Here is a 26865-nt window from a genome sequence, read left to right on the forward strand (position 1 = left end):
TCGTGTACAAAATTGTATAATTTGTTCTTTACTTATTGTAATATAACCTAATTCTTACTTCGTACATGGACAACAGAAACTTACAAACTAATTACATTGATAAATATAATCATCATACAAAAGCTATCAAAACTTATGCTAATTTGTTGCTGAACTGTACGTGCAAAGGATTTTAAACGTAAAAGCTTCGCAAACGGGATGTCGATGTTGTGAATTGAAAACACAAGTTGACTTAAATTATAACAACGTTACTATTTAAATGATAGATAGTAATTAAAAATAAAATAATTTTTTTTTCAAAATTTTCAAATTTTTTCAGCTGGACTGAACAGTTTTCATGTTACTCTTTTAATAGTATTATATTTTCTTTTCTTTTTTTATAAGTTTACTACAATATAGATTTGAAAGACAAAATAAATAATTACCTATACTTCTGTAAATAAAGAATTTTCACACCAGGTCAACATCGCTATTGAAAGACAAATGCGATTGCACATAAAAAAACTATTGATGCAATATCCGACGTATAAAACGATAAAATTTAAAGCAACATCAAAAGTATAATTATGTTAAATAACAACATAAACATGACTTTATTATAACGACTAGTTATAAAACTATATTATGACTTCACTGCCTCACTCGTTTCCAAATAAATCACCTATAATAAAGGTTATAACAACACAATATAATATCTAGACTAAATATACAACAGCTTTATGTATTATGATAAAATAATAATATAAGAAATATGCACCATAAAGTGCTATTTTTTATCCATAATGTAGGTACTACTACTAAAAGACTTGATACAAATTGAATTGAATTGCCATTTATTTGTATCCGAGGATTAAAAGCATTTAAATCTCTAAAGAGGTTTACCTAATAAGGTTATATGCAAAGAATGACCTAAGTCAAAGTCAGGACACAGTAGATACAACAACATAACGTGATTAAACACTATGAGAACTAAAATTGACCGTTTTCACATCATTCCCACAACCCTAAAATGCAATTTTTATAAAAGTGTAAAAGTCATTGATTTTGGTATAAAAAAGTTCATTTTTTAACACTACTTTAATTATTTCTACATCTAGCGTATCTAAAAAATATTCATGAGACTTTCTTACCCTGATTACCTTAAACAATGCAGCTAGGTAATTTTATCGTATTATATTTTTACCAGCAATTTCAAATCTTTCATATATTTCATTCCAAAATTCAACAAATCCTTACTGAACTATTTCCGTCCATTTCTTTCATTCGCGTCATCAGAATCTCCACTTAACACAAATGCTTACGAACATCATGTATCAACAGATTCCTCAAGTAATTATCCTCGTTAGACAGACATTCAACGATATCGAAGTGATCCATACCATCTTTAATTTCTAAATACATGTTCTGCATAAGACAGGTGTTGTGCAAAATCTCGTAGAACTCTCTGGATTGCTTTTTGAAAGTGGGACTGTCATTTTGTCCAGCCAGTATGTACAGACGAATCCTTCTTCCTTGCAGATGTGTGTAGTCGTCGAACTGCGGTGATAAAGGCACAGCCCATTCGTTAGGTAACTGGACTGCTTCGTTCACAGATGTATGGACCAGTTCTCGTAAATCGTATACTCCTGAGATGAGGAATGCGCCCTGCAGGCGGTGAGATCCTGGAGTGTTTTCAAAGAAGTCGGCGCTGGAAAGGAGTTTTGCAACGAGGTGAGCGCCTGCCGAGTGCCCAGCAAAGTACACTCCTCTGAAATAAAAAAAATGAAGTAGGTTTTACTTTTTTGAGTGTCTACCAAGTGTGTAAAAAAGATGTTGAAGATGCTAAGAACACTCTTACATCAACAGTAACAAATTCAGTAACAAATATGTTTGCACGTTACATTCAGTATTATCCTACTATATTATCAAATTGAACATCAAAAACGAAATGAAACTTTTAATATTCCAAATAATCCGTCGCAATTTCTCATTGTTATTGCCCGTCCAGTTTATCTCAGTTTTCGGGTCATTAATTACGTTACAATTATCAGTTTAGGTTATCTTACTTGGATCCCATTTTTTCTGCGTACTCGAACACGAATCTGGCTGCGTTTCGTATTTGGTTGACAATATCGACTAGAGTTGCTGTGGGGCAGAGGTCGTAGCCGACCACGATGGTCTTAACCCGGAACTTGTAGAGGGGCGCTGCGGGATACCGGGAAACCTCCCGGGACAACTCCTGCCAGTAACCGCCGTGAATGTACACTAGGATTGGCGCGTCTGGAATAAGAAAGAGGAAAATTAAAGCTTGAATGTAATACATGTCTTCGTGGATTCAAAGTCAAGTCGATGCCTGTCTTTGTTACTAGCTATAAAATGATGAGTTTACTTTTCGAATTTGACTAAAGTTATATTCTGGAACGTGCAGGTAAAACCTGGTTTTCTATTTTTAGAAATAGTTATAGTTGGCCTAAAATCAAAATAACTTAATACATCAAACGCATTATTATATAATCATGCTAATAGCTGATGGGTGATTTAACAGACCTAAATAATAAATTATATGCAAACTATTAGCAGCCTATTATTTGACATCATCATGGATATTTGTCAACTAATAATGCAGTTAACTAATTAACACATTACGCTCTCCTGCTGATTGGCATTCATAATATAATATTCCAATATTTCAGAATCAATGATTTCGATTTGGCGTTCGTCATAATACGATTGAGGATTACAATCTGTCAATTTGAAATTTAATTACACTTCTATCTAAAATGGGCCATCCCAATCAGGTCGGGCGAGTAGAAATTTCCGGAAATTTTAATATCCATGCGTATGCTGTTCGGGTCAAGCTATTTTTAATCAGTAAATCGTGTGATAATTACTATTTAGTCCTCTCGAGCAATTACGGTAATGGGACGAAAACAACGATTGTTTGTTTTCTAAATTTAACTACTATTCGGCAAATAAAGTCATAAACCATTTTATTGTGACAATTTGAATTAATTTGCATAGTTGTTTTGACGGTTTAGCGTCATTTTCCTTGCGGTCGAGTCCTGCCAAAAAGTGATCATTACATTCACAAATATTCTAAAAAACCCAATCCGGAATACTCACAAAAACAAAAAACGTCTTAGGTTCATTTCAAATAATGTTAGCTGTTGTTCGAACCCGAAAACTCAAGAAAAATGTATTTTTATTCTTATATTAATCAACAACAGTCATAAAAGGCAACTGTAGCATCATTTACATCCACGCATTTGAGGCCTCTTCCTATTTACTTGGGATGTACAAAAAACTATCTACACCTTCCGATCCTATTCTTTACTATTGCATTTAATCCTTTACTATGGTTTATACAACTTGAATTGGTTGTACAGGACATAACTCAGTCTTGTTGGATTTTGAGTCTTAAAATCGCTGAATCACAATATTAGTTCTTGACCGCAGAAAATACGATGGTGATTCTGATTTAAGAATACAGTTGGAGAAGGCCACTATATAATCTTCATATCATCCAGTACTACTATCTTAAGAGGAATGGTGGCGTTGTATAAAGCGTCTTCCGCAGTAAGGAATTTAATCCTTGCGTCGCAGGGCGTTCACAAATAAACAAATCACGTGCACAAAGACACCCAGATTCTGATGCCAGCTTTCGTGGATCACACAAAAACCTGACCTAAGCAACGATACGACACGCATGGTAAGTTTTGCGGGGTAACCTCAAGCACTGGGTGTGTAGCCAAATTTTCCTTATTTAAGTTTACACACTGAAAATTGTCTTCAAACCCATTAGAATCGGATCGGATAGTGTGCTTTGAGTGCGAGACATTTTCGGGATGTGTAACTCGACACCCGGGATACGTTAGAAATATGGCCGACGTTCTGTTTTCTTATTGTTTTATTTTATGGTTTCGCTCGTAATATATGGAGCCAGCATCTGTTGCACCAATAGCAATGTTTTATAACGTGCCACAAAACCTTCTCTAGGTATAAACTTCACTGCTATAAGGGTCTCATTTTTACTTTTAGTATGTATATGAAGCATCAAAAAGTAAAATGAATTGCGAAATTATACATAAGCTCAACAAACTCTTTTTTAGATACAGAAAGTGTTACTTTGCGAATTTTGACGAAAATATTAACATGAAACTGTCTTTTTAGAGGTGATGAACGTATTATAAAGTGAGAACTTAGGTACATGTCTAATGTAGGACATATTTTGTTATTTTGATTTACTTTGTCTTACAGTGTATATGTAGACTTTAGACAAGGTCATATTTTTTGTGATTTGTGCATGATTTTATTTCGTAACAACGCAAAATGAGTGGTATGACGTCAATCATAAATATGCCTATAAAGTTATTAAGTGTGAACGCAACATTTTTATTGACTTTAATTGCATTTATTTAGCAAAATTTGCTAAGTTTGGTAAGTGAAAAATATGAATGTAAGTGTAAAACTTTGTAGTTGGTTACAAAATATTGCAGTTATCAAAATATTAATTGACAAACAGATTAAAACCTAATTGGAACAATGTGTGTTGAATTCTTAGTTACGAAATTAATTGAAATATCATGACGTAACAATTAACTGACGAACATGACAAAAAGAACTTAATTAATAAGATATGGTAAAGTGCGGGACGGTCTCGTGACACTGAGGGTTGCATATTAATAGACAAAAACGAAACAAATATGTTGGAGGTAACAAAAATTAAGGGTATACCCGTAAATTTACTTGTGACCCATCAAATTTATGGAAATAACAACCAAAGCTTAATCTCAATCTTTATCTTTGGTATTTCAAACGTAAATTTTCATCTATCTATCAATATCTATCATAGGTTTATAAGATGATAGTTGCTGATGTTAGCTGTCTGGTAACAGAGAGATGGGTAGACAGCAGTGCCTCGGTAAAAGTCCGTTTTGCCTTTCAAAACCAAGTGGTCGTGTATCAGGAAAATATTATTCCATAGTCAGTTCCTAAAAAGCTACAAAACCGAGTAATTCAGTGTCAAATTTTCACAACATCATACGTGGCAAAGTAAATGTTTGTGTTTATCATTAGGGGTTGGCGCCCAGGGTCTTATCATACTAAAATAACTTTATCTTAATGCTTGCTCAGTTAATAAACGTGTAAATAAAAAGAAAGGAAATGAAAGAAATAGCTAAGTGTAGATTCGTTTTAGTGATTTTAACAATAGGCGGACAACACAATCAAATCTCATTATGGAATATTGAGAGCTAAATCATACTTTGATTTTCAATATAAAAGTATTTCTTTCCTCACTTTTTTTGTGGTTATAGCTAAATTATCAAGAAATAATCACTCACTTGTTTGCCTAACAATCAAACTTTTTGCATCGACCAACAAAGTTACTGGAAACCGATTGACGACTCTATTCCTAAGTCATAAGATTTATTTTTGGTAATTTATTAAAAAATTGCTCTAGCGCAACTGCGCAAATACAGGAAAGTTACATATAGGCAACGAAATTGCTAAATCATTAACTGCGACGGCTTTATTATTAATATTGGATAGTCCATTTCCTTATTACATTTAACAAAGTGTACGAAATTGTCTACATGACTAACTGTGCGAAACGAAACGCAAAAAAATAAATGTTAATTTTTTTTGCCGATTGTCCTCTATGCTTTGTTGGCTTGGTCCTCTCTTAGTCTTAAAACCCAATGTTGGCTGACTGACATGAATTGTTTTGTTGCTCTGCTTCTGCGTCACGAAACACATATTCATATATCTATCGAGACGATTTTCAACTACTTGTCCTTCTCCTAGTACTGTTCGTGTGGTTGCTAATTTGCTATAGCCAACAACTCGCCCATTATAAGGCTGTTACGACGTGCCTTACGCTACCACCTTTCCTTACCCTTAGTCTCCTTATAATTATTTTAAGTTAGTCATACTTCTTTTGAAATGCATTCTTGTAAAAGAATTACTTTGGCTAGGAATTGGATAAAATAGTTTGGGTGAGTAATGTGCTTACCATTTGGTAAATCAGTTCCAAGTATATCCAGCTTCTGTCCTGGTGTTGATCCGTATTCGATCTCCAGTTTGTGTGGGATGTTGTTCGTTGCGTCTTCACTCGCTGAAGTTTAAACAAATTAATCATTTTTTTTAATAATTTCCCTACAGACATTCCTACCTTGCAAAGGAAGGGGTAACCCCAAATTGCACCTTCTTTTTAAATTAACCATAAAAAGTATAAAGTGCTATCGTATAGAAATTCTTAACGAATATTCGTATGTAGGTATAGGTTCTTTCTGGTCAGAGACCGAAAATCTCATAGACACACCAAGAACTTTAATAAATATCTCTCCTTAAAAATTCCAACAGTATCTAGATTATGGTAGAACGTATAGTACCTGCTGTAACAAGCTTGACATGATTCTGCAGCACCTCGTTGGCAGTAGGGAACCTGGTGGACCACCGGCTTGGAGAATACTCCCGCTCAAGGTCGATAGCATCCAGGATCACTGACATTGTCTTCTGTGGCTCTTCCTAAAAGAAAACACAACATAAAGTAAAATAAAAGTAAGAATTGTTACAACAAGCTATAATTTGTAGATTATTAGAAAATCGACTGTTTTGGTCAAGTCCAATGCTTTCTTCCTCATGTCCTAAATAATTAAATCCTGACACTCGTGCAGCGTTGCTTTCTCGAGCCGTAATTCATTACGATGTATTGATATATCGTAAAATGTAAGTATCCAAAGTTTTTTTTTCTTTATAATCATCTCAATTTACATGACTTTTTAAAGCCCCAAGCTGTGCAACATATTTACTGTGCCTAAGTATAAAAGATTTGGAAAGTGTCTCATGAATAAGGACCCTCGTTGTGAGTTTTTTGTTTGGTTGAGGCCTATCAAAACTTTCCAGGTAAGTATAAAATGTTGTTGTTGTTTTTACTTTTTAAATTATAACCTCAGACATAAACGTATAATGAACATTTAAAACTTAAATAAAAAGGTAAAATGATCCCCATCTAAACAAGGATTAAAAATCGAAGTTTTTGAGAGTTTCCTAATTGTATTAATAAACATAAATTGTTTGTTTTTATATTATCATGTTATTGGAAAATGAAGGGAAAGTGGTTTTTAGAAATAAATTGTTTTGGTTTTGGTTCATGTTTTGCTCGAGTTCATATTTTAGCCGATGCACGCCTGACCTTGCAAGATAAGATTATTGTGAATGATGTTGAGTGCGATAACATATTAGATACTATAAGATTGCACGACAATAATACTTACAGGTAGCACTCATTATTGTATATCACACTTACAACGTGAACATAAAACGAATAGGAAAGGCTGTTTTACTCGTAATAATATTAAATTCTTAAATTTAATTAGCTTATTTCTTATATGACTATCCTTCGGTACTTAAAAAGCAAAACCAGAACAGTATAATATTAATGAGGCATCAAAATTTTTACAGATATATATATTTATTATATAATAAGTAATATATATATTTAGCCACTACAATAAAAGTACCTACTAAAAATAAATGGAGATGAAGATGATAATGATGAGAGGTTAAGTTGTCATAAACGGAATTGTTTTTCATTTATCTTCTTTGTAAAGATTGTTCCTAAGCCTCAGTGTCGCGAGTACGGTTCGCACTTAACCGGTTTTGTTATCAGTTTCTTGTTTATCAATAGATGCATATGTTTGTGTACTCTTATAAGTAGGGCATTAGCGTATTATAACATTTATTTATAACTAATTGCAATGTGTCGTTAAGTAATTATCTGAACGCTCTATTCAATAAACGGTAATGATAACAGATTTTTTTTTGGTGATGCAGGCAGACATTTTTGTAAAGTCTAGGTCTATCTTCTGAAAACAAATATAAATGTTTTCTCACTTTAGTTCCACAGGATATCTACGTATTAAAAATGTTAATTTTACGTTATTCATCATCATCATCATCATCATCAGCTTATCGCAGTCCACTGCTGGACATATACTTTACGTTATTAATATAACAGATTTTCGTCACAATATAAACAATAGACTCATTAATTTCACTAAATATTATTATTATTATCTCGATACTGACCAACATTAATCTTTCAATCGTCCTAAAAAATTGCTGTTGGGATATTCCCACCGCCAACTCCTATCTCGGGTAGGTTTCCAGACATTCGGTTATTTTTCCCCGCTTTCAGCCCCCACAACTTTGTAACGGCTCAACCGATTTCTATCAAACACTCGCACATAAAACACCTTTAATTAAATACTAAGCAAACTAAATTATCTAACAAAGACACACTACACGGCGTAGAATGACATGTCTCTTCTAAGTTATACCTTTGTTTAAGAAAACAGAAACACTTTTCAACTAACTATTATTACCTTAACACCTTTTTTCACAATCTTCGCCGTTTTCCTTCCCCGACGTATCGCTTCAAGCAAAATCCTCACCAACACTTTCACTCTAAACACGACACAATTCATGTCGAGAACTAAATCAACAGCGCTGCGATTATTATCTCTTGTATTGAGTCAACAGCAACAAAGTTCGCGGTAAACTGTTTAAACTAAATATTTATCAAATAATTACATCACATCGCGTTTATTAAATATTTGTTTTGCAATAGGCTGTTAATGTACTAGTTATTATTCTACACACTTAATTGTGCGTTGACTGTTCTAATTGTTTTACCGCGCGATTAACTCGTGAACAACTAAACACTTTATGTTACGATGGACGCAAGAGCTATAAGACTGTGAGGGCCGCTTGTAGTTAAAACGTGTTTCTATCGCCTTCATTTTCGACGTGACGGTGATAAGAATTTGGAACGGTATTGACAAGTTTTGCGATGTTACTTAAGGCATAGCTGAATTTATATACGAAATTTAGTAACTACTTGTGTTAAATGTGTGTACGATAAACAATGTCCAATCCTTGAAGAACCAATAAGTGACTTGCAAGACTTGATAAAAAATGTTGTAAAAATATAGGTCTGCATATAACATCCAAACTTTAGCACAGTATTAACTAAATTATTTTATTATTACCAAGTTCGTACAACAAATGCTTGTGTTATCCTCTATAACAAAACAACCAAATCTCATCGAGTTTAGCCTGACTTGATAAATATTAACGATTATTTTGATCCGAAAGACCAAATGACCTAGAAAAAAAGTAATTCCCGTTTAAAAAAACTAACTCACTGAACGTGTAAAGTCTTACTAATTATCTAATTCCCTGGCAGATAAGAAAACTCGAGGTGTAAATACTTGCGTTTATGAAGACAATTGAAGTAATAAAGTAAACGTGTTATGATAAAGTACTTGCATTTTCATTATCTACATAAGCCTAAGTTTGAAAATACCTCGTGTAACCTCTTGTACATGTTTCTAGGTATTATTCCTGAGTAGATGCTGTAGTCTTTCTTCCACAAAATTTTATTAGATGAAATGTACTAGCCAGTACGTCAGTAGGTTATAATAATGAATTTGGAAGGTTTCATGTTCCATCCCAGTCCAGTTATTATGATTTCTGGTAAGATAATATTGATAAGAATTAAAAAATCGACAATCGCCAACACAATTTTAAATTGCAAATAGGCAGTAAGTAAGGTAATTCTGTGTTATGTATGTTTATAACAATAGTGCACCATCTTCCTCTGTACATACTGATAATTTTCCTGTCCATCCAAAGGTTGTCTGGAAGATATCGCTTTTAGCGATAACACCGCCATTGTACCCAACATTGTATGTATTAAGAATCACTGCTGTAATTCCATGGTGTACAGTAAAGAATATTCTAATCTAATCTATTCTAATCTAATTCTTATGTACGTTTTTGTTGCTAAGTACTATTTTAATATGTATTTTGTTGTTTATTTAAACGGGGTCACCACCATCTTTTAAAGAAAGACAGTTGAAAAGAGACGTTTCTGTGCGCCTCGTAGCGCGCCATCCCACTTGTTTTACTATAGGTATAGTAGTATGGTATGTTAAACATTATTTCATAACAAATATGTCAGTTGTAAAAGATGTTGGTATAAAGAAGTATTAAATGTAAAATTAGAGTAAACTTAAAAAAAAAACAAGTGCGGTGTTTATAGATGCATTCCAATGAACTTGTTATTAATAAAATTCTAGACCAACCCTAAAACCAACTTCGATGTTTTTACTTTCCTTGAAATCGAACCGGTTTGCAGTCAAGAAACTGTTGACTTCTTAGTTATATAACTAGTCTTACGTGATCATAATTATACCTACATTGAGACAATAGCAGATGATAACGATAATTTATAGGTACCTATTTACCTAGTATAGTTAGTAGTAGCCCAGTATAGTATTTTTTCATTTTCGTTGTAGAATTTGGCCTTTTTTTGGTAAGGCGGATCCCACCCACTCCCACTCCCTCGGGGGAGGAAATTAATAGTGTCAGACTTTACTGACAAAACCTGGACCGCCGTGCTACGCCATCCGCGTTTTTGTCATTTTTGGCATTTATGGCCTTCATACACCGTAGAATTTAGCCTGACTATTCTTCAAATCCACCCAGAGGAAGGAGAACCCTTACGAGTGAGATCTGGTGTGGTAATTTAGTCAGATATGCAAAGAGCACGTGCTCAGAAATCGCGGAAGATGAAGGGAAGCGAGAAGACGGTTCGCAGAAGAAAAAGGGGGATTTTTTTTTTCAGACAGCATTCTATGATTGTTTTTTTTTGCCATTTCGTTTATTTGTTAATGGTGTTCTTCCATATATGAATAATAAATTACTAGAAATACTATATTCTTTAAAGACTAGTTAATTGATGATTAATTGTTGCTGGTTCTTCTCCAAAAGAATTGGACCGTGTACAAGTTGTCATTTAATGTAGCGGATTTGTTTACAAAAACGTATACTTCAAATAATAACCTTGTCGGAAGCCCTAAGGGCTGCGCAGAGCGGCATCTATTTTACAAGGTAGTAGATCCCACTACCAAAATAATCGAATATAACAAAAACAAGTAGGTGCAATGTCAATTGGTTCGTTCAATTGGTACAAATCAATTTTGTCCTCTCCAGTATTGCTCCGTGGCAATATATTAAAGACAATTAAAATAAAAAACAAAAAGATTTTTAAGAATCGTAAAACGAGTGGAACAAATAATATTTACAAAGGCAAGGTTCGAAACGGTCAGGACACCTTTTTTTAAGGTATAAATTTTTAAATATTAAATATGCAAAAACGTTAATATCCATGCATTTTGCGATGACCCTTGCATGTTTACTGAGTGCTCATGTTTTTGAGCATCAATGTGAATTAAACAATAAAATTGTATGCATTATATGTATTTGTAAAAACATATTCACCATCTACTGTATTTTCGACGTTTTTCGTTTTTAAGTATACTTAGTAGTTTAAGCATTATTATAAAAAAAAAACATTTTTTTATGTGGTCGCTGATGTTCTGCCTGAACGCAAATACCATGGCTTCTGTTCTGTACTGTCATTAGCTCCTTTTGTACTTCGGTATCCAGTAACTGTCGTCATAATGTCCTGTCTCCATAATAAATCAAACACTAAATAAAGCACTAATCACTATCTTAAAGCAAAATTTCCCTCCTTACTATGAAGTTCTTTTCACGACTCCTAACTTTAAAATCAGGCAAACGTATTATTTACCACAACTAGGCAAACCTCATGCTACCAGCAAATCTACGAAAAAAATGTGGAAAGGTCATGCGTCCCTTCGATTTGTAGGTACTGTAGTAATTAGACAACTTAGTTAACTTGCCCAACGTGACCAGCATCGATGGAATTCTAATGAGGCGTGATTGAGTTACCACTAATTAGGCGATTTCAAGTGATAAACTCATGGGCGAGGCTATTTTTTTATCTACCCCATTGTTTACCTCTACTGAGCAAAGGCCCACGCCAATTGGTTCCACGAATCTGTACCCTGGGCCACATGCAAGCGCTAAGATCTTCCCGTCACGCCGTCGTAGTCTAACATTAGATGTTCCTATTAGTCATTCTTTCTTGTTGCATGGCCAGCGTACATCATCGTGACAGAAAATGCGCCTGAACGTCTCTCGCATGGCGACACACCGTATAAAACTGTACGGTGTGACGGATTTCTCGCGATACTTTCCTCCACGAAAGGACGATTGCTTTATAATGTGTACATAATTGAAAAGATATTGATGTGTGCCGGGAATCGAACTTGACAAACAGTCATAATATTAGGCTATAATTACGTATCTTTATTTAGGTAATGCGACATGAATGGTATGTATGGAATGTTAAGGACAAATCAACAACCGAATACGGACGTACACCTGTTGTGAATGCAAGTACGTTACCGGTTTGGTATCATTTATCAATCGTTTGTATGTCCTTGACGGATGGAATAGTAAGATGACAATCATGAAGCTATAATAGTTTCATAAGCAGTTGTTTAACGTGTTCTTTCGTTTCGATTTTGACACTCTCCGGTACAGCGCGACACCTAATAGTTGATAGAAAGGAGGAAATGTATGGAAGTGACAAACGATAGTCACGTGAATGACAAAACAGTTAATCTAACTACTTAATATTATAAACGCAAAAGTGCGTATGTATGGATTTTTGTTCCTCTCTCACACAAAAACCAGTGAGCGGATTTAGACAAAACTTAATCCATAGACAGTTTTTAAACCAAAAAAACAATTATTAGAACAGAACTATCAGGAACAAAAGAATTTTAGGATATTTTCATTTTCGTAGCGGGCGGGCCCGCGGGCAACAGCCAACAGCTCATTCCGTACATATATATATGTGATTCAATTGAAGCAATGTGAACAAGCAAATAAATATTAAGAACAAAGCAGGAAAAGCCAGTAGATCGTAGACGGTATATCGAAAAACAGATGTGCAATTGACTTTGCAGACATTGTTTTATTATGAATTTAGCTCTAATTAAATATTGAGTCATTCTAAACGGTCTTGAGCTAAATACGAGAACAAAGAAATAGTCTTAATTATAATGTTTAGCATTTAGCGCTTAATGAATCACTTGAAAATGGTCTATAGGTACTCTATAGCTAATATTTTCAGTAAATCTCTTATTTTTCTTATCTACATCAATACAATTGTTTCTACACATGATAATTTAACAGTAAGTATTTTATAAAGGGCCTATGTGACTTACCTTCCACATCCAAGCCATGTCGAATCAGAAACTAAAGAAAAAAGTGTTTTTATATCATTTTATATTGGCCCTAATATAGCGAGCTATAAGTTTTACGTTTCTGTTTGGCTGTTTTCACGCAAAAATTAAGAAGAAAGATATAAACAACTTAGTTTCAACTTCAATGTTGTGAACTATTGCGTAATATTATATTAGGTAATTATTAGGAACGAAAATATTCCATTAAAAATAACATTTAATAACGACCGCAACTGGTTTAGTTGAGGTGATATATATAATATGACAAGATACATTTGAATACCCGCGTTTAACATAGAAAAATGGGTATAACGTGTTGATTGTATATATTATGTGTATATGGTTAGTATGTATATTAAGCAGGGCAATTGGATAAGGTTTTTAAATTAATAGGATGGATGGATAGTTTATTTTTTTTATGAATTGCCAGAAAGCCTATAAAATACTGTCAAATAATAATTTAAATCAATAGTTCAAGAGATTTGCTCGAGCAAAACGAAACCTACGAAACTGTTCAATGTTATGATATTAGTAATGGTATTAGATTTCAGAAAGATAAAAAAATTGTGCTAAAGATATCCGTGATAAATGTCACGACGCTGTACACAGCGCCCGACGTGTCGCGGGTTCGAGTCGAGACGAGTCTGGATCTCGTTTTGCTTATAACTTGAATATTTGTGAGACCCCCGTAACACAAGGTTCATACACCTAAGTTCGGATCATTTTATAAAGAAAAAAATCAACAAAAAATGTGATGTTTTTAACCCTGTTGTTTAAATTTGTTTATTTTTAATATCAATTCGAATAACAACTCAACTACATTGTATCTACCTTAGTTTAATATTCATCTTATGCATGTTGCATAAGTGTTGTTTACCACGCAGTATTGATTAACATCAGTATGAATGACTCATAGCTCTAAATACTATTAGATGTTTACTTTGTATTATTGTTAAGTTAACTTCCACATCCATACATCACAGAATGCTTTCGAAATTCTGTGCTAGAGCTAAAAGGTTCAAACCGAATCGAAGACTGATTCTAAATTTGACTTTAACCAGGCATCTGCCCACTACACCGTTCCATACCATGACCGTGCTATGATCGTGTCAGGAAAAAAATATAATGCTAACTCTATATTAAAATGCCGACGATGCCGTCGGTAACGGCACGGGCTAGTGGGCATGGTTGCATACTTTTTAAAACAGAGAATATTTTTTTGCCGGACACGTTTATAGTACGGTCATGGTATGGAACGGTGTAGTGGGCAGTCGCCTTTAAAACCATAATTCTGCCACTAATTGAAACTTGAAATTAGAGCAAAATAATTTGGCCGAAAAGGATAAAACTGAAATCTGAAACGTCCAGTACTGCGGTAATGTTATATCAATACCAAGATTATCCTTAGTAATAGGACACGATGTAATACAGCACCATGAGCTCACGCGTGCTTACCACAGAAGTTATCACTTGATATCCAACATACTTTGTACTGAAAATACAACGGACTGCAAGGACGGCCGAGCGGTTGAGGTGACTAAGCCTGAGTTCAACGTGTGGCGGGTTGGATCCCGCGAAGGACAGCATTTGTGTGATACATGAATGCTCATCCTGAGTCTAGGTGTCTCTGTGCATATGACTTGAATTTTTTATGGAACACCCCGCGACACAGGTATTAAATGTGAGTCGATAGAAAAAAAAAACAGCGTAATAATAGCCTGGTGATTCAGTCAAAGTGTGCGCTGTGACAGATCTGTTAATGTGTGCAAAAAAGCATTGCTTTCTAGAGAAGGACTATAGAAGGGAGAAAAGTCGCCCCGGTCTCTCAGTCCTGTAGGGCCTGATATGTCTGCGTGATACTATAATTTTACTAAAAGATTACAAAAAAAAGACACTCATTTTTAACTTGTCAATAAATCTCCTAATAACTCTTTCAATTGATTGTTGAAAATTGAAACAGATAATACATAAGTGCGTCTTAAAGATAAGTGGCGTTGTATTCAGGGGTAAGCGTATCTGCGTATATATGCGCCTCACAAGTGTTCCGTACAGTAATTGAATATTGCTTATTGGGTTCAGAGATGTCACGAGCTAAATGAATTTAAACGTGATCACAAGTGAGGCAATCATGAAGTGTTTGATGTTTATATTATATTTTGTTCAATCATTTCTTTTTTCCTATAGCTTAGGCATATGTGTATATACACGTAATATTATAGTTTGTTGTTACTTGACGTTTTGAAAGAACGTCTTTCGTTGTCTTTTAAGCGCATTGCAATTGAATCCGCCATAACTACAATACCTACAAGCAACAAATCTTATTGAAAATATTTTTTTTTTCTATTGCAGTAGTAAGGTGCTATTTCATACCGATTTTGTAGCAAAACAGAATTAAATGCATTAACTATTAATAACGCACTCTTGAAATCTTAGTGGCAATAAAATACATATATCAATATAATCGTATGTGTAGGCAGTAACATTGACATTGGTTCTTTCTTAATATGCCTTATACGATAAGAAATATCGAAATAATCTAAACTTCAAGATCATTTACATGTTGATATCTTAGGACGCGACACACGCCGATTATGATCGGACAGCTATTTTTAGAATCAAAACAAACATCTGATATTTATGTTAATATGCGCATATTTCAATTCCATACACTATGTGCTAGATGAATTTATAATCTAAGGGGGATTTAGTTATATGATAAAGCATAGCTTATCTGATAAAGAGACGACAGAATATTCTGCCTTTTGTTCTAAAAAATGTCAATCAAGTGCGAATCGGACCACATGGGTACGGACAGACCTATAGCACAGACAAGGAGCCTTAAAAACAGGGGTTTTTCCTTTTGTGTACGCAACACTTAAAATGGTTAACGCATTTTTCAAATTCAAAGAGAAAACTAGTATAACGAATTCAATGCCACAATAATGGGTTACAAAGAAATCGCAAAACGTCTGTAACCGCAAAACAGTCGATATTTCCTTTAAATTGTACAAACAAATTACCACAACAAACCGGTACCGATACCGATGCCGGTGTAAGCCTTTAAAAAGCTTTGCAAAGAGTTCCGTTTACTAATGGCGGCGTTCCTTAATAGGTGGATGTTTAAAACAAAAGACTACACGAGCGAGTCTGTCTCCTTTGAGTTTTCAGCTGATTAAAAAAAAAAGATAACTGATTACTAAAGATTTTAGACAACATTGCTCATCAAAAATAAACGCCACATGTTTAACATCAAAATCAAAGTCTTTATTTTTTTATTATCTTTGCAAATTATAGTTCCACTAGCTTTTCACCCGCGGCTTCGCCCGCGTCGAATTCGGTTATATCGCGTTTCCAAGAGAACTCTTCAAAAGTCCGGGATAAAAACTACCCTTTGTTCTTTCTTAAGGTCAACTTTATCTCTGTACCAAATTTCATTAAAATCAATTCAGTGGTTTAGACGTGAAAGCGTAACAGACAGACATACAGAGTAACTTTCGCATTTATAATATTAGTAGGGATAGTAAAAGTGTTCAACATGACATATAGACTTGTGTCTGTTTTATCTGTTTTAGGTAAAACCTGTGTCAGGGAACCAGTAGCACACATTTTTTTATTCTGTATTCACATCATTCGATATTAACATAAACTTTACAACGAACATGAATATTTACAATTTGGAAGACTTTTATCGCACTTTAAAACATAATGTATTTATACCGCTGGCTAAAAAACCTCAATCCACTAAACTGCGATTCAATTAACTATCTTGATAACTCTTTGTTTTACACCAAGTATTTCCTCGAAACATTCTTCTTTTATGATTTATTTTTTCCTCTATTGTAGTTAGGTACCATGTAATCAATAGATATTGAGCGTGATCCTTATATTTTCCTGAGTATAGGCCAATTATTGTGCGCTGATGCTATCAGACGTGACGTCACTTACCAGTACGCTTTTTACTAGCAAGTGATGTTACTAGCCCCCATGACCATACATTTTAACATTTTAAGTGCTTATTTAATCTTCCTTATTTTTTTAAAACAATGTGGTAATATGAAAACTATTGTAAGTTTTCAACAGTTTTTGGAAATCTGTCTGATGGACAGAATAACATAAATCTACCGTAAAATAGCAATAATAATAATTCACACTGTATAACATAAAGATACGGCGGAAAAACGGCCAGTCGACCGCAAAAGCTATTCTTAGTGCGCGTGACTCGGTCAACATTAAATGCGGTAACTTAACCTAAATCCGATTGGCGTGTCGTCCTAATGATCGATTGCCTTTCGGACCCAACCACCACCTCTCGGTAACAATATTGCAGTTGCGGAAAAGAGATGGCACCATGCCTTGTAGAGCGCTGTCACTCTCACAGCCACATCAGCCTTACTTTAACAGGTCACGGTAGGATCTTAGTTTAGAAGGAACATCGTTCACGCAATCCTAATATTGAGAGAAAATTGCCGTAAGTAAATAAATTACTGATATCTTTATGTGCACAACCCTCTATAGCTGTAAAATATTGGGGAATGTCAAGTTTACTGAGATGATTATTATGAGACAATTATTCTTTTTTAATTATGGCAAATGAATTGACAACAAGTAATTTTAGGTTTTATCTGCGGAATAATTCCTAGTGAGCTGAATTTTTGTATAGACTTTAATTAGAAATTTTGCAAAAAAACTGATTTTCGTGACCTTTTAACCTTTGTAATTTTTTTAGCAGGCACGATATCAATGTCAATTTTTCACAACTTCATGATAACGCCCTAATAAAGGTCTATACAAAAATTCAGCTCACTAGGAATTATTCCCCAGATTGGAGTTTAAAATGTCTAAAATGACTGGACTACATTGTAAGTATAATTTGAGTTAGAGTATGTTAGGACTTATAATGCCTTTTTAACGACTTTTACCTCGCTTTATTTTCTTCAACTGTACGTTTGTAGTATGTATGTTTGTAGCCGAGTCTTCAACTGTATGTATGTTTGTAGCCGAGCCCTTTGAACTTGATTTTGATCCTCTCCGAACGATCAGATTTCATTTTAGTTATTTATTCCGTCATAACAACCTCAAGTCATGAAATGCATCAATGCATCATCATCAATTAGACCCTCACAACAATGGGAGTAATTAAATTTATTTTGCGTATAAAATGCTTTTGGATTTGATCTTAACAATAAATAAAGTAACTTATCCATTTGCTTGTTCTTAAAAATTATATATTGATTATGGCATTCTGGAAACTGTTCTACCATTTTTCTGTTTTGTCCAATATACTCCTTATTAATAATACTTTTTTTATTATCAGAATCATAAAGTCGTTTAGAATTTGATCGAAACATCGGGGTATATCGATATTATTCATTTTAAAAGAACTGGTTAAGAGTTTGTTTTGTCATTTTAATACTTATTAATTTATAAAATTTACAACTCAGCGTGACTTCAAAGGTGGTGCAAATTATTGATGCTTTTATTTTTTTGTTAAAATGCAAATATATACGAAGGTGACACAGGACCCTTTTATTTTACGTCATTCACTTATTTATTATTGTTGATAAATTCTTTAGGATAACAAGCAAATCAAAAGCATGACACACTATAATGAAATTCGTCCTTTATTATTATAGCAATTGGCAACACTTATCGTACCTAATGGATATGACTTACTCCGTAAGAATTTGTTGATCTTAAAAGTAAAACAAGACTTGTTTTTAAGGTACATCAAGGGTGAAAACGGAAACCTATTACTGAGGTTCCACTGACTGTCTGGCTGACACCTGGACCATAATTCTGCTATTTACAATGGCCGATGAATAATTGGCAATTAGTTTAAATTTGAAACTATTCCTACTCTCTTAAGCATTTTGCCAACACAATAGGAAATTGATTTTATTGACCGTGAGTGTTTCACCATTCATCTGCCATTGTAAATAGCAGAATTGGGGCCCAGTCTACCACATATTATTAAATCAAACCGGACAGTTTTTTAAAAGCAATATCTTGTGGTATCGGCAGGCAGTGACAACTGGTCTCAAACGCAACGTATGGAATTTTGGTGTCTGAACTTAACTCCATAAGATTTTGTTTTTCATACGACGTTCTCTATTTAATCAATAATCCAATTTCTTCATCAATTCTTTTATACCAAGACGATATATAGTGGCACAGGTCTCAATACACAAAAATACCAGCTAACTTAGGAAAACACAAGAACCTTGATCACTTTGTGAATGATAACTTCTAACCAGTTGCACAGAATTGTATTAAAGAAACTAATACACCTCAACCTCATATACTGGTTTGGGATACATTAATAAACATTAGGTAACTGGTCTGTCAGCTAAATTGTCAATTATTTATTACTGGACTCAGTTTCTTGTCACTTAAAATGCATACCTACTGAATACTTTCCTCCCTACAGCCTAAAGGCCTCCCTGTAGACCTACCTGTAGACTATGGACATAAAATTTATTATTTTTTTACAATATGCACGCCACGCCATCTAGTCACAAGCTAAGCAAAGCTTGTATATTGAGTACTAAAAAAACTGATAAATGAAACATACATAATACAGTGTGTCGGGGACACAGAACAATTGATCGTGCTCACCACAAAAACATTTGTCCTGGGTGGGAATCGAACCCACAACCTCCGGTATAGCAATCAGGGCCCCTAACCACTAGACAAACAGGCCAGTCAATTCACTTTTAATCCAATCAGTATCTTGCTTTCCGTCACGTCTATACAATATGGTAACATGTCAAAACGGTCAACTTAGCGCGGACAATACAACAGTTATACATGTTTATCGTTTAACCAATAAAAGGCACACACAAACTTTAAATATGGTTGATTTATATAGATATTTTTTGTCACAAGAAAAAAACTCAAGGTTATACAAAGCCGTCACTTATTTGTTGTTAAAAAAATGAGTACCGGTAGTCGTATTATCGAATAGGCACTTTGATAAATCAATGCGACAACTTTATGATATTTCGCTGTCCTTCCATTCTGACGGACATCTATCCGCTCGAAACGGATTAGTGCTTAGCGAAATTTGTAATTTCGGTGTTTACCTGATAAAATCAGTCCTTGTATGTATATCATAAAAGATATACATTTGCAAAACCTTTCCTGCATCGGCTTCGTCACCTCAAATTTACGTTCAACTCTATTTAAGATTCCTTCGCCTTTAAGAATCATGTGTTGAAAAAAAAATGTAAATGTCAAAAGCAAAACCTTTTTAAGTTGGAACGTCACTGATATCTACAATGTTGCAATTGGTAGGGTAATCTATAAATAGATAAGTGCGTCGTGTGTAGGTCACACCATGTTAGCATAGGTCGTTTGTGGTCTGGAGTTAAACTACTGCGTAATAAGTGTTTTGAGACTATTCTCCTACCTCGTTGACAGCTTGAGGTGGACTATAGCTAAGTTACCTTTAGTTAAATTGGAGTAAACAATACAACTGCATAACATTTGCAAAGATCGAATTGAAACAGTTTTAAACCAGGAGTTATTCTTGCAATAGTCGAAATCACAAATGATTTTATTTTTTGTACCTAGTCCTAAAATAGGCACATAACAAATAGATTTAAGAACTAGTGACTAACTAAGTGCGCGATTTGTGGAAGGAGCAACGCACCTCTACTATGTATAGTGCCATCTCGCTCCACAGCGACTTACTTTTTAGACGTCATTATGGGCCCCTATGCCATGTCAATAAATTACTTCATATTTGACACATTTCTTTATTCACATCTCTCCTGTATTGGATGGAATCACAACATTTTTTTTTATCTCCAACGAGGAGAATATTACTCCTGTTTCTGGTTACTATAAATACAACAGAAGAACAGAAACGTATTTATTTAAAAACAAAGAGCATTAAGTACAACCTTTATTTCAATGATCCAATTGATAATATTCTCAAGCAATATGGTGTAACATTTGATTGAAAATCATTGAAATCAAGTTCAATGAAGAAAAAATCAAACTGACCTATCAGATAAATAACATTGACGTTAGTTTAATTTAAATTAGTACAAACAACTATACTTGCGTAGATAACTATAAAAATTTTCGTAAAGGTCATCGGCTTGGAATATTTTTCTAACTGCATATATAACCGCCATTCTTTGGATCTATTTTCGAATGTAGTTCAGATGAGCAATGCAAGACTAAAAATAATCATATGACGTGTGTACCGATTTGTCTCGTTGTACGACAAACATCACCTATTGTACTTTTATTTGTTATTTAGGACATGTTTAGCTGTTATGTCAGATAGGTTTTTGAAAAAATATATTTTTAGACCGTCATGTCGTCAGACGGATTACCATAAAAGATTGATTTGTCAGTGACCTGGGCCCCGACTCTACTATTTACTATGGCCGATGAATTAGTGAAAATTGGATTTAATTTGTTTGAAACTATTCGTATTCTCCTAAGCATTTTGAAACACTTAAAATAAAATACATAAGAACAATATTAAAACAATGCATCAAATTCATCCGCGTCAGGTACCACCGCTGGCTGGGAAGGTTCTCAAAATACTGGTAAATGTATATATACATAATTAAGTAGGTTAATTCGTAAAAATATCAGCTGTATTTTTTACTGTAAAAATAACTAGTTAGACAGAGATGCTGACGATTACCGAAATGAAATTTGCTATGGGAGCGGGTTATACACAATCATCCTGATATAATTTAGCCACATCAATTCACTGAATCTGGATTCAATGTACGTCACTATTCCGCTAAAATGCCGCTATCGATATCCAAGAGCTCCGATTAGCACCTCAAGGGGCTATCGACAAGCTTGAGGTCAAGGGCTTGATGCACGCATTGTGAGAAAGTGCTCTCGGGAGCTCTGACTTGGCCAGGAACTTATTTAAACGAGCCGATAATATACCACTCGGTTTCCCTGTGGACGGATCCCTGAGGCTCTCAGTTCTGAGTTTCTGACTGGTACTTGACCAGGTTTTATTAGCTATAATAAGGAAATCTCCTAGTTCGTTAAATTAAGTACGAAAAAGTAAATGAGCTCTGGTCTTACTTGATGTGCCATTTGTGTTTAAGAACTTATTAATTTCCAATGCAATTGATTTATTTGTTAAAATAATAAGTCGAAGTATATAAGGAACAATAAATCTAAAAATAAAACTGTAATGTTGTCAATAAATACCATAAAAAAACCAGTTATTATTATTACGTTGTAAAATATAAATAAACAAAGGCTAGACGTCTGTTGGAAATAAATATAAAGGTACATAGCACTCTATAATAACAGTTGTCATTATTCATCAATTGTAACACAGCATGACAAAGAAAAGATAAAGAGAAAGTAATTATTTTCTCATATTATATGTATGACCTAAACAAGGTTTACATACGCTAATTACTAGAATAACAGCAAAGTCTCGAGATGTTTTTGATACACCCTTTAACTAATTTATTCCTTGTGTCACAGGGATTTCTCAAACATTCAAGCCACATGCACAAAGCACAAATACTTGTCGTACGCGGGCATCAACCTACGCTCACTCTGAGCACGGTTATAGCGTGATAACTTCTACCTCGCCTATCCGTGCAGTTAAACCTTGATTGGTACCCTGAACAGCGAGACAAGGAAGCGACAGATTTAGTAGATAGAGGGACAAGTTGGATTTCTTCCTAAAGATTTGGAATGAAGTTTCACAGAGTCGAAAACAATAGGAGGCAGGATAAACCACCAGTGACAATAGTCTTATTTCGACACTGGCAGTATAATCTATACCTACTTCTATTCTATCGGCGTTGACACATTTGACGGAAAGAAAGGCCAAGTGGCACAAACATTTGTGCGATCCACAAATTCTTGTTGTCATTTTGGGTGTATTGGTGACTTACCTACCAACTGCGATCCGAAAATTTAAAAAAAGGTAAAAAAAGGACCTTCCACAAAAAACGGGTACCTTAACCCTGATTGTGGATTGTTTAACATGACATTATATCTAGTGATCACGGGCCAGGACTGTGCCATAAACCAACCATAATGAGCAAGAGGATTGTCAACTAAAAAGTATTTGTTTTTACACCACTCCACGTTCTAATCTAGATCCCGGTTTTTCTTCCAACGGTAAGAGAGGAACGTATCGGCGGATGTTTTCTAGATAGTTACTATTGCACAAAAAGGTCAATATTATTAATTAAAATCAATTAGACAATGTACGTAATTTATAGCAAAAGATGATGAAAATCTGTCTGGATTGTATCAATGCAACTGCTGTGTAAACGCAGGCTCATACACTTTAAGTATTAAACAAATACTGCATGTTTCTAATTATATGATAATAATTTGTTATTATCTAGTGTTAAGTCATCAACAAAAGTTCATTATGACGAAGCATCAGATTTGCAACGTTTCTGAATGTAATCGTAAAGCTAAAAATTTAAGTTTACTAAAAACTTGCTGAACACTTATTGCCCTTATGCGGTACTTAGGGTCTACACAGATAGATCGTAACAACATTGTTAAACGAGACTATAAAATGTCTAGGAAAGGAGTTATGATGATAAAATGCGCTTTTGACATTCCGCGCTTATGACAATTTGCGATCGCTCCTCAACCAATGAAAAGGTAGGTACTAAGTGCTTACTTAACAGTTAATTGTTTTACGTAAACTATAACATTGTGAGCGGTCACTAACCCTGCGCCCGCATCTCATTATCTGGTCTCATTACTTATGACTACGACCCATCTGGTACTGATACGCGGTTTAATACAAAAACAAACGCTTCAAGATAAGCTGAAATTCAAATAAGGGCAGTCTTTTATTTAATCCATTTGTGTTAAAGAAACATAAATAAATCGGAGGCGGCCTGGATGAAAAATATTTGACCTTCTTTTGTTTTGGTAAGTTCCTAATTAAAAATCCTGGTGTATTCTTTTGCGTCTAAACTGAGTTTGAAAAAAAAATGGGACAAACAGCACAAAAATAACTAAAGATTTTTGATAGAAATATATCACTCAAATGTGTCTTTGTTAATTTATTGTATTTGGACCCAAAAATATACAGCATGGAGTGTGGAGAGTTCATTTACGTTAACTAAGTAAAGGAAAGAAAATAAATGTTTTGTTTCTGGTAACACACTGATTGATTTCTATGAAAATCATTACCGTTCGTAACTTGGCTGTGTTAATATGTATAACTATGATAACGTGGCAACTTAAAAATAACATCATTTATGTAACATTACCTATATTGCAACATCTCGTAGTTTAATGTTATCAAAGGTTAAGATTACATATTTGACTCTATAAACATTATATACATACAATATCAGTAACAATATGGTAGTTTTGATAGCAGACACGTCGTTTTAACCTCCTCATAATTATCAGCCATTACTGTCCTACTACAGGGCAAAAGAGTCCCTCATTCCATTCCTTCTTGGATTTAGCCGGATATAAGATTGGCGGGTTCTTTTCGTAAAGCCCTCTGCCTAATATGTATTTAGTTTACTGTATAGTAGTTCATTTTAATTTACTTATCAAAACAGAAATTGTCAACCAGGCCGTTTTTTAGGAACTTTAAAAACGTGAAAGAGAACGAAGCATCCATACGAACGAACTTTAGGGGACCTACACAATATTAGTGAGATAAGATAGAACGATTGAGTTAAAATTGTCAAACTACCTAGTCCTAAAAGAACAGAAAAAAAACCTAATTTCGCAGAGAATTACGCTGTTGATACATATCATACATGGTATAAGGTTATAAGAAGACAGAGGCTTACTATATTGGCTGCCACTTGTCTGTCAGTGACACTTATTGACCCAGGCATGTCTGAACAGGCTTCTAAAAAGAGCCATTCAATGAGACAGTCTGTCATTCATAAACATCGCTTATCCTCCGCTTATCAATAAATTATAAACTTTTTACTGATTGAATGAATCGCCTAAATATCCTTCAGACTTTTGTTTTCAATCTCAAATACTCAAATACACATTAATTTACCTCAATATTATCTCTAAAAAAACATAAAATTTATGGTAATATGTATCAATATCAAGTTTAAAAAAAGATAAGAAAGATAAAAGTACCTACAGACGAATTGAGAAGTCGGCTCAATAAAACAAACAAATTCCAATCAAGTGGTTTTAAGCAGGTAGTTGGCAATAACATCTAAAGTAGTATTAACTGTCATGGTTAAAGGCAGTAAACATTTCACTACCTACCTATCTTTCTACTGTATCATAAAGTGGTTATAATCCACTCTTTTAACATGCATTTAATACAGCAATCTCTAGGTACAGCACGTTATGACATCGTAAAACCAGACATTTTGAACATAACACATGCATGACATAATAATAAAATATATTAAACAACGCAAAACAGTACATATCTTAAAAAGTATTGAGTTAAGTATAAATAAAACTCACCTTTGTTATAACACAATAAAAGTCACAATGTTTTTTTGTATGTTGTTTGTAAACAATGAAGGTTGACGATCGCGCGCGCACACTCGCGTTCACTTTTAGGAATGGATTGAGCGTCGAACTTGCTTCGCACCACGCCCGCGCACCGACTGGCCGTGAGTCCAAACTCGTCTAATTATAAAACGCGTAAAGCCTGTTCGTATTTTACCGATAACACTGTTATGCCGGCTCAGTTGTTTACAAACTATTCAGCTTTCCTATCTCTCTCTTACAAATAATGTACGCAAAGGACAAATGATATTTGACGATATATGAACTGTCAGATTGAAGCATGGGAATAATATGTGGATGAGCCATCTATGCAACAAAATCGTGTAAAAATGTAAAAAATAAAATCTAAATACGTAAAAAAATGAGACTTTCGGAGAATGAGAATTTAGTAACAGTTATTAATTATTCGAGGAAAGTTAAGGTCCACTGACACTTTGACGCATGATGCATCTGCGATTCAATAATTAGAAATGAAAAAAAAAACTGTTTCGGAACGTATATTATTATACAAGACGACAAAATCTTTAATTCAATAAAAGACAGAAAAGAAATGACACCGAGTAAGGCTTAATCGAGTTGATTTAATTGTCAAGTCACGAAAAAATAATGTTAAGTTAATAAATACATTTTATTTATTTACCTTAGTCATACAGAAGTGCAAGATATTGTCATTCTAGGCTCAGAATTGCTACGTGACTTCCCGCATGCTCACGATTACTCTAAAACATTTCGGATCGAGAACGCCACACAAAACACGTCATGTCTTTATGATAAATATATCATGGAATAAGATGTGAATGGGGTCAGGTGGTTTATTAAAAAAAATATATATGCATATCGCTCTTTCAATACAGGTTGACTGACCGGATAGCCTACCACGAGATACGAGATGCAACATAGAGCACCTGAGAATAAAAAAAACAACGCCCAAATTTGGGCGTTGTACGAAATTTAAGATTCCAATAAAGAAGTAAATAAAATATAGATTTTATATGGTTCATAGCAATGATTTCTGAATCAGTAGTGATCACGCATCACCACTGCCCTTTCGCTGCCTACCTTTCGATGCCTACCAAAGAAGCCAGAGAAATTATAAAGTATAAGGGGGTGTCTCGCTTTCGCAACTGTAACAGGAGTAATTCGTACAGCTTTAATTAGCTGAAAAACGTACGAGTACCACTATATTGAGCTAGCTGACCTTTTCTGCCAATGA

At 34.2% G+C, this 26865-nt stretch overlaps 1 protein-coding gene across 6 annotated transcripts; it reads right to left on the reverse strand.

Annotated features, from left to right (window-relative positions):
• On the reverse strand, nucleotides 1–26316 carry LOC113492551 (kynurenine formamidase). 6 transcript variants are annotated; one of them, XM_026870049.1, is made up of 5 exons: nucleotides 26293–26316; nucleotides 6372–6507; nucleotides 5993–6094; nucleotides 2046–2259; nucleotides 1–1747 (listed from the first exon to the last, which is right to left on the reverse strand). In XM_026870049.1, the coding sequence occupies exons 1-5, from the start codon at nucleotides 26299–26301 to the stop codon at nucleotides 1285–1287; spliced, it is 924 nt and encodes a 307-aa protein (XP_026725850.1). In that variant the 5' UTR covers nucleotides 26302–26316; the 3' UTR covers nucleotides 1–1284. The 6 variants fall into 6 exon arrangements, with proteins under 6 accessions (XP_026725850.1, XP_026725852.1, XP_026725853.1 ...); XM_026870051.1 differs by lacking the exon at nucleotides 26293–26316 and adding an exon at nucleotides 25605–25823; XM_026870052.1 differs by lacking the exon at nucleotides 26293–26316 and adding an exon at nucleotides 11872–11979.
• Between the last annotated feature and the right edge of the window lie 549 nt (nucleotides 26317–26865).

This window comes from Trichoplusia ni, chromosome 4, assembly GCF_003590095.1.
Source record: "Trichoplusia ni isolate ovarian cell line Hi5 chromosome 4, tn1, whole genome shotgun sequence".
Taxonomy (NCBI): Eukaryota; Metazoa; Arthropoda; class Insecta; order Lepidoptera; family Noctuidae; genus Trichoplusia; species Trichoplusia ni.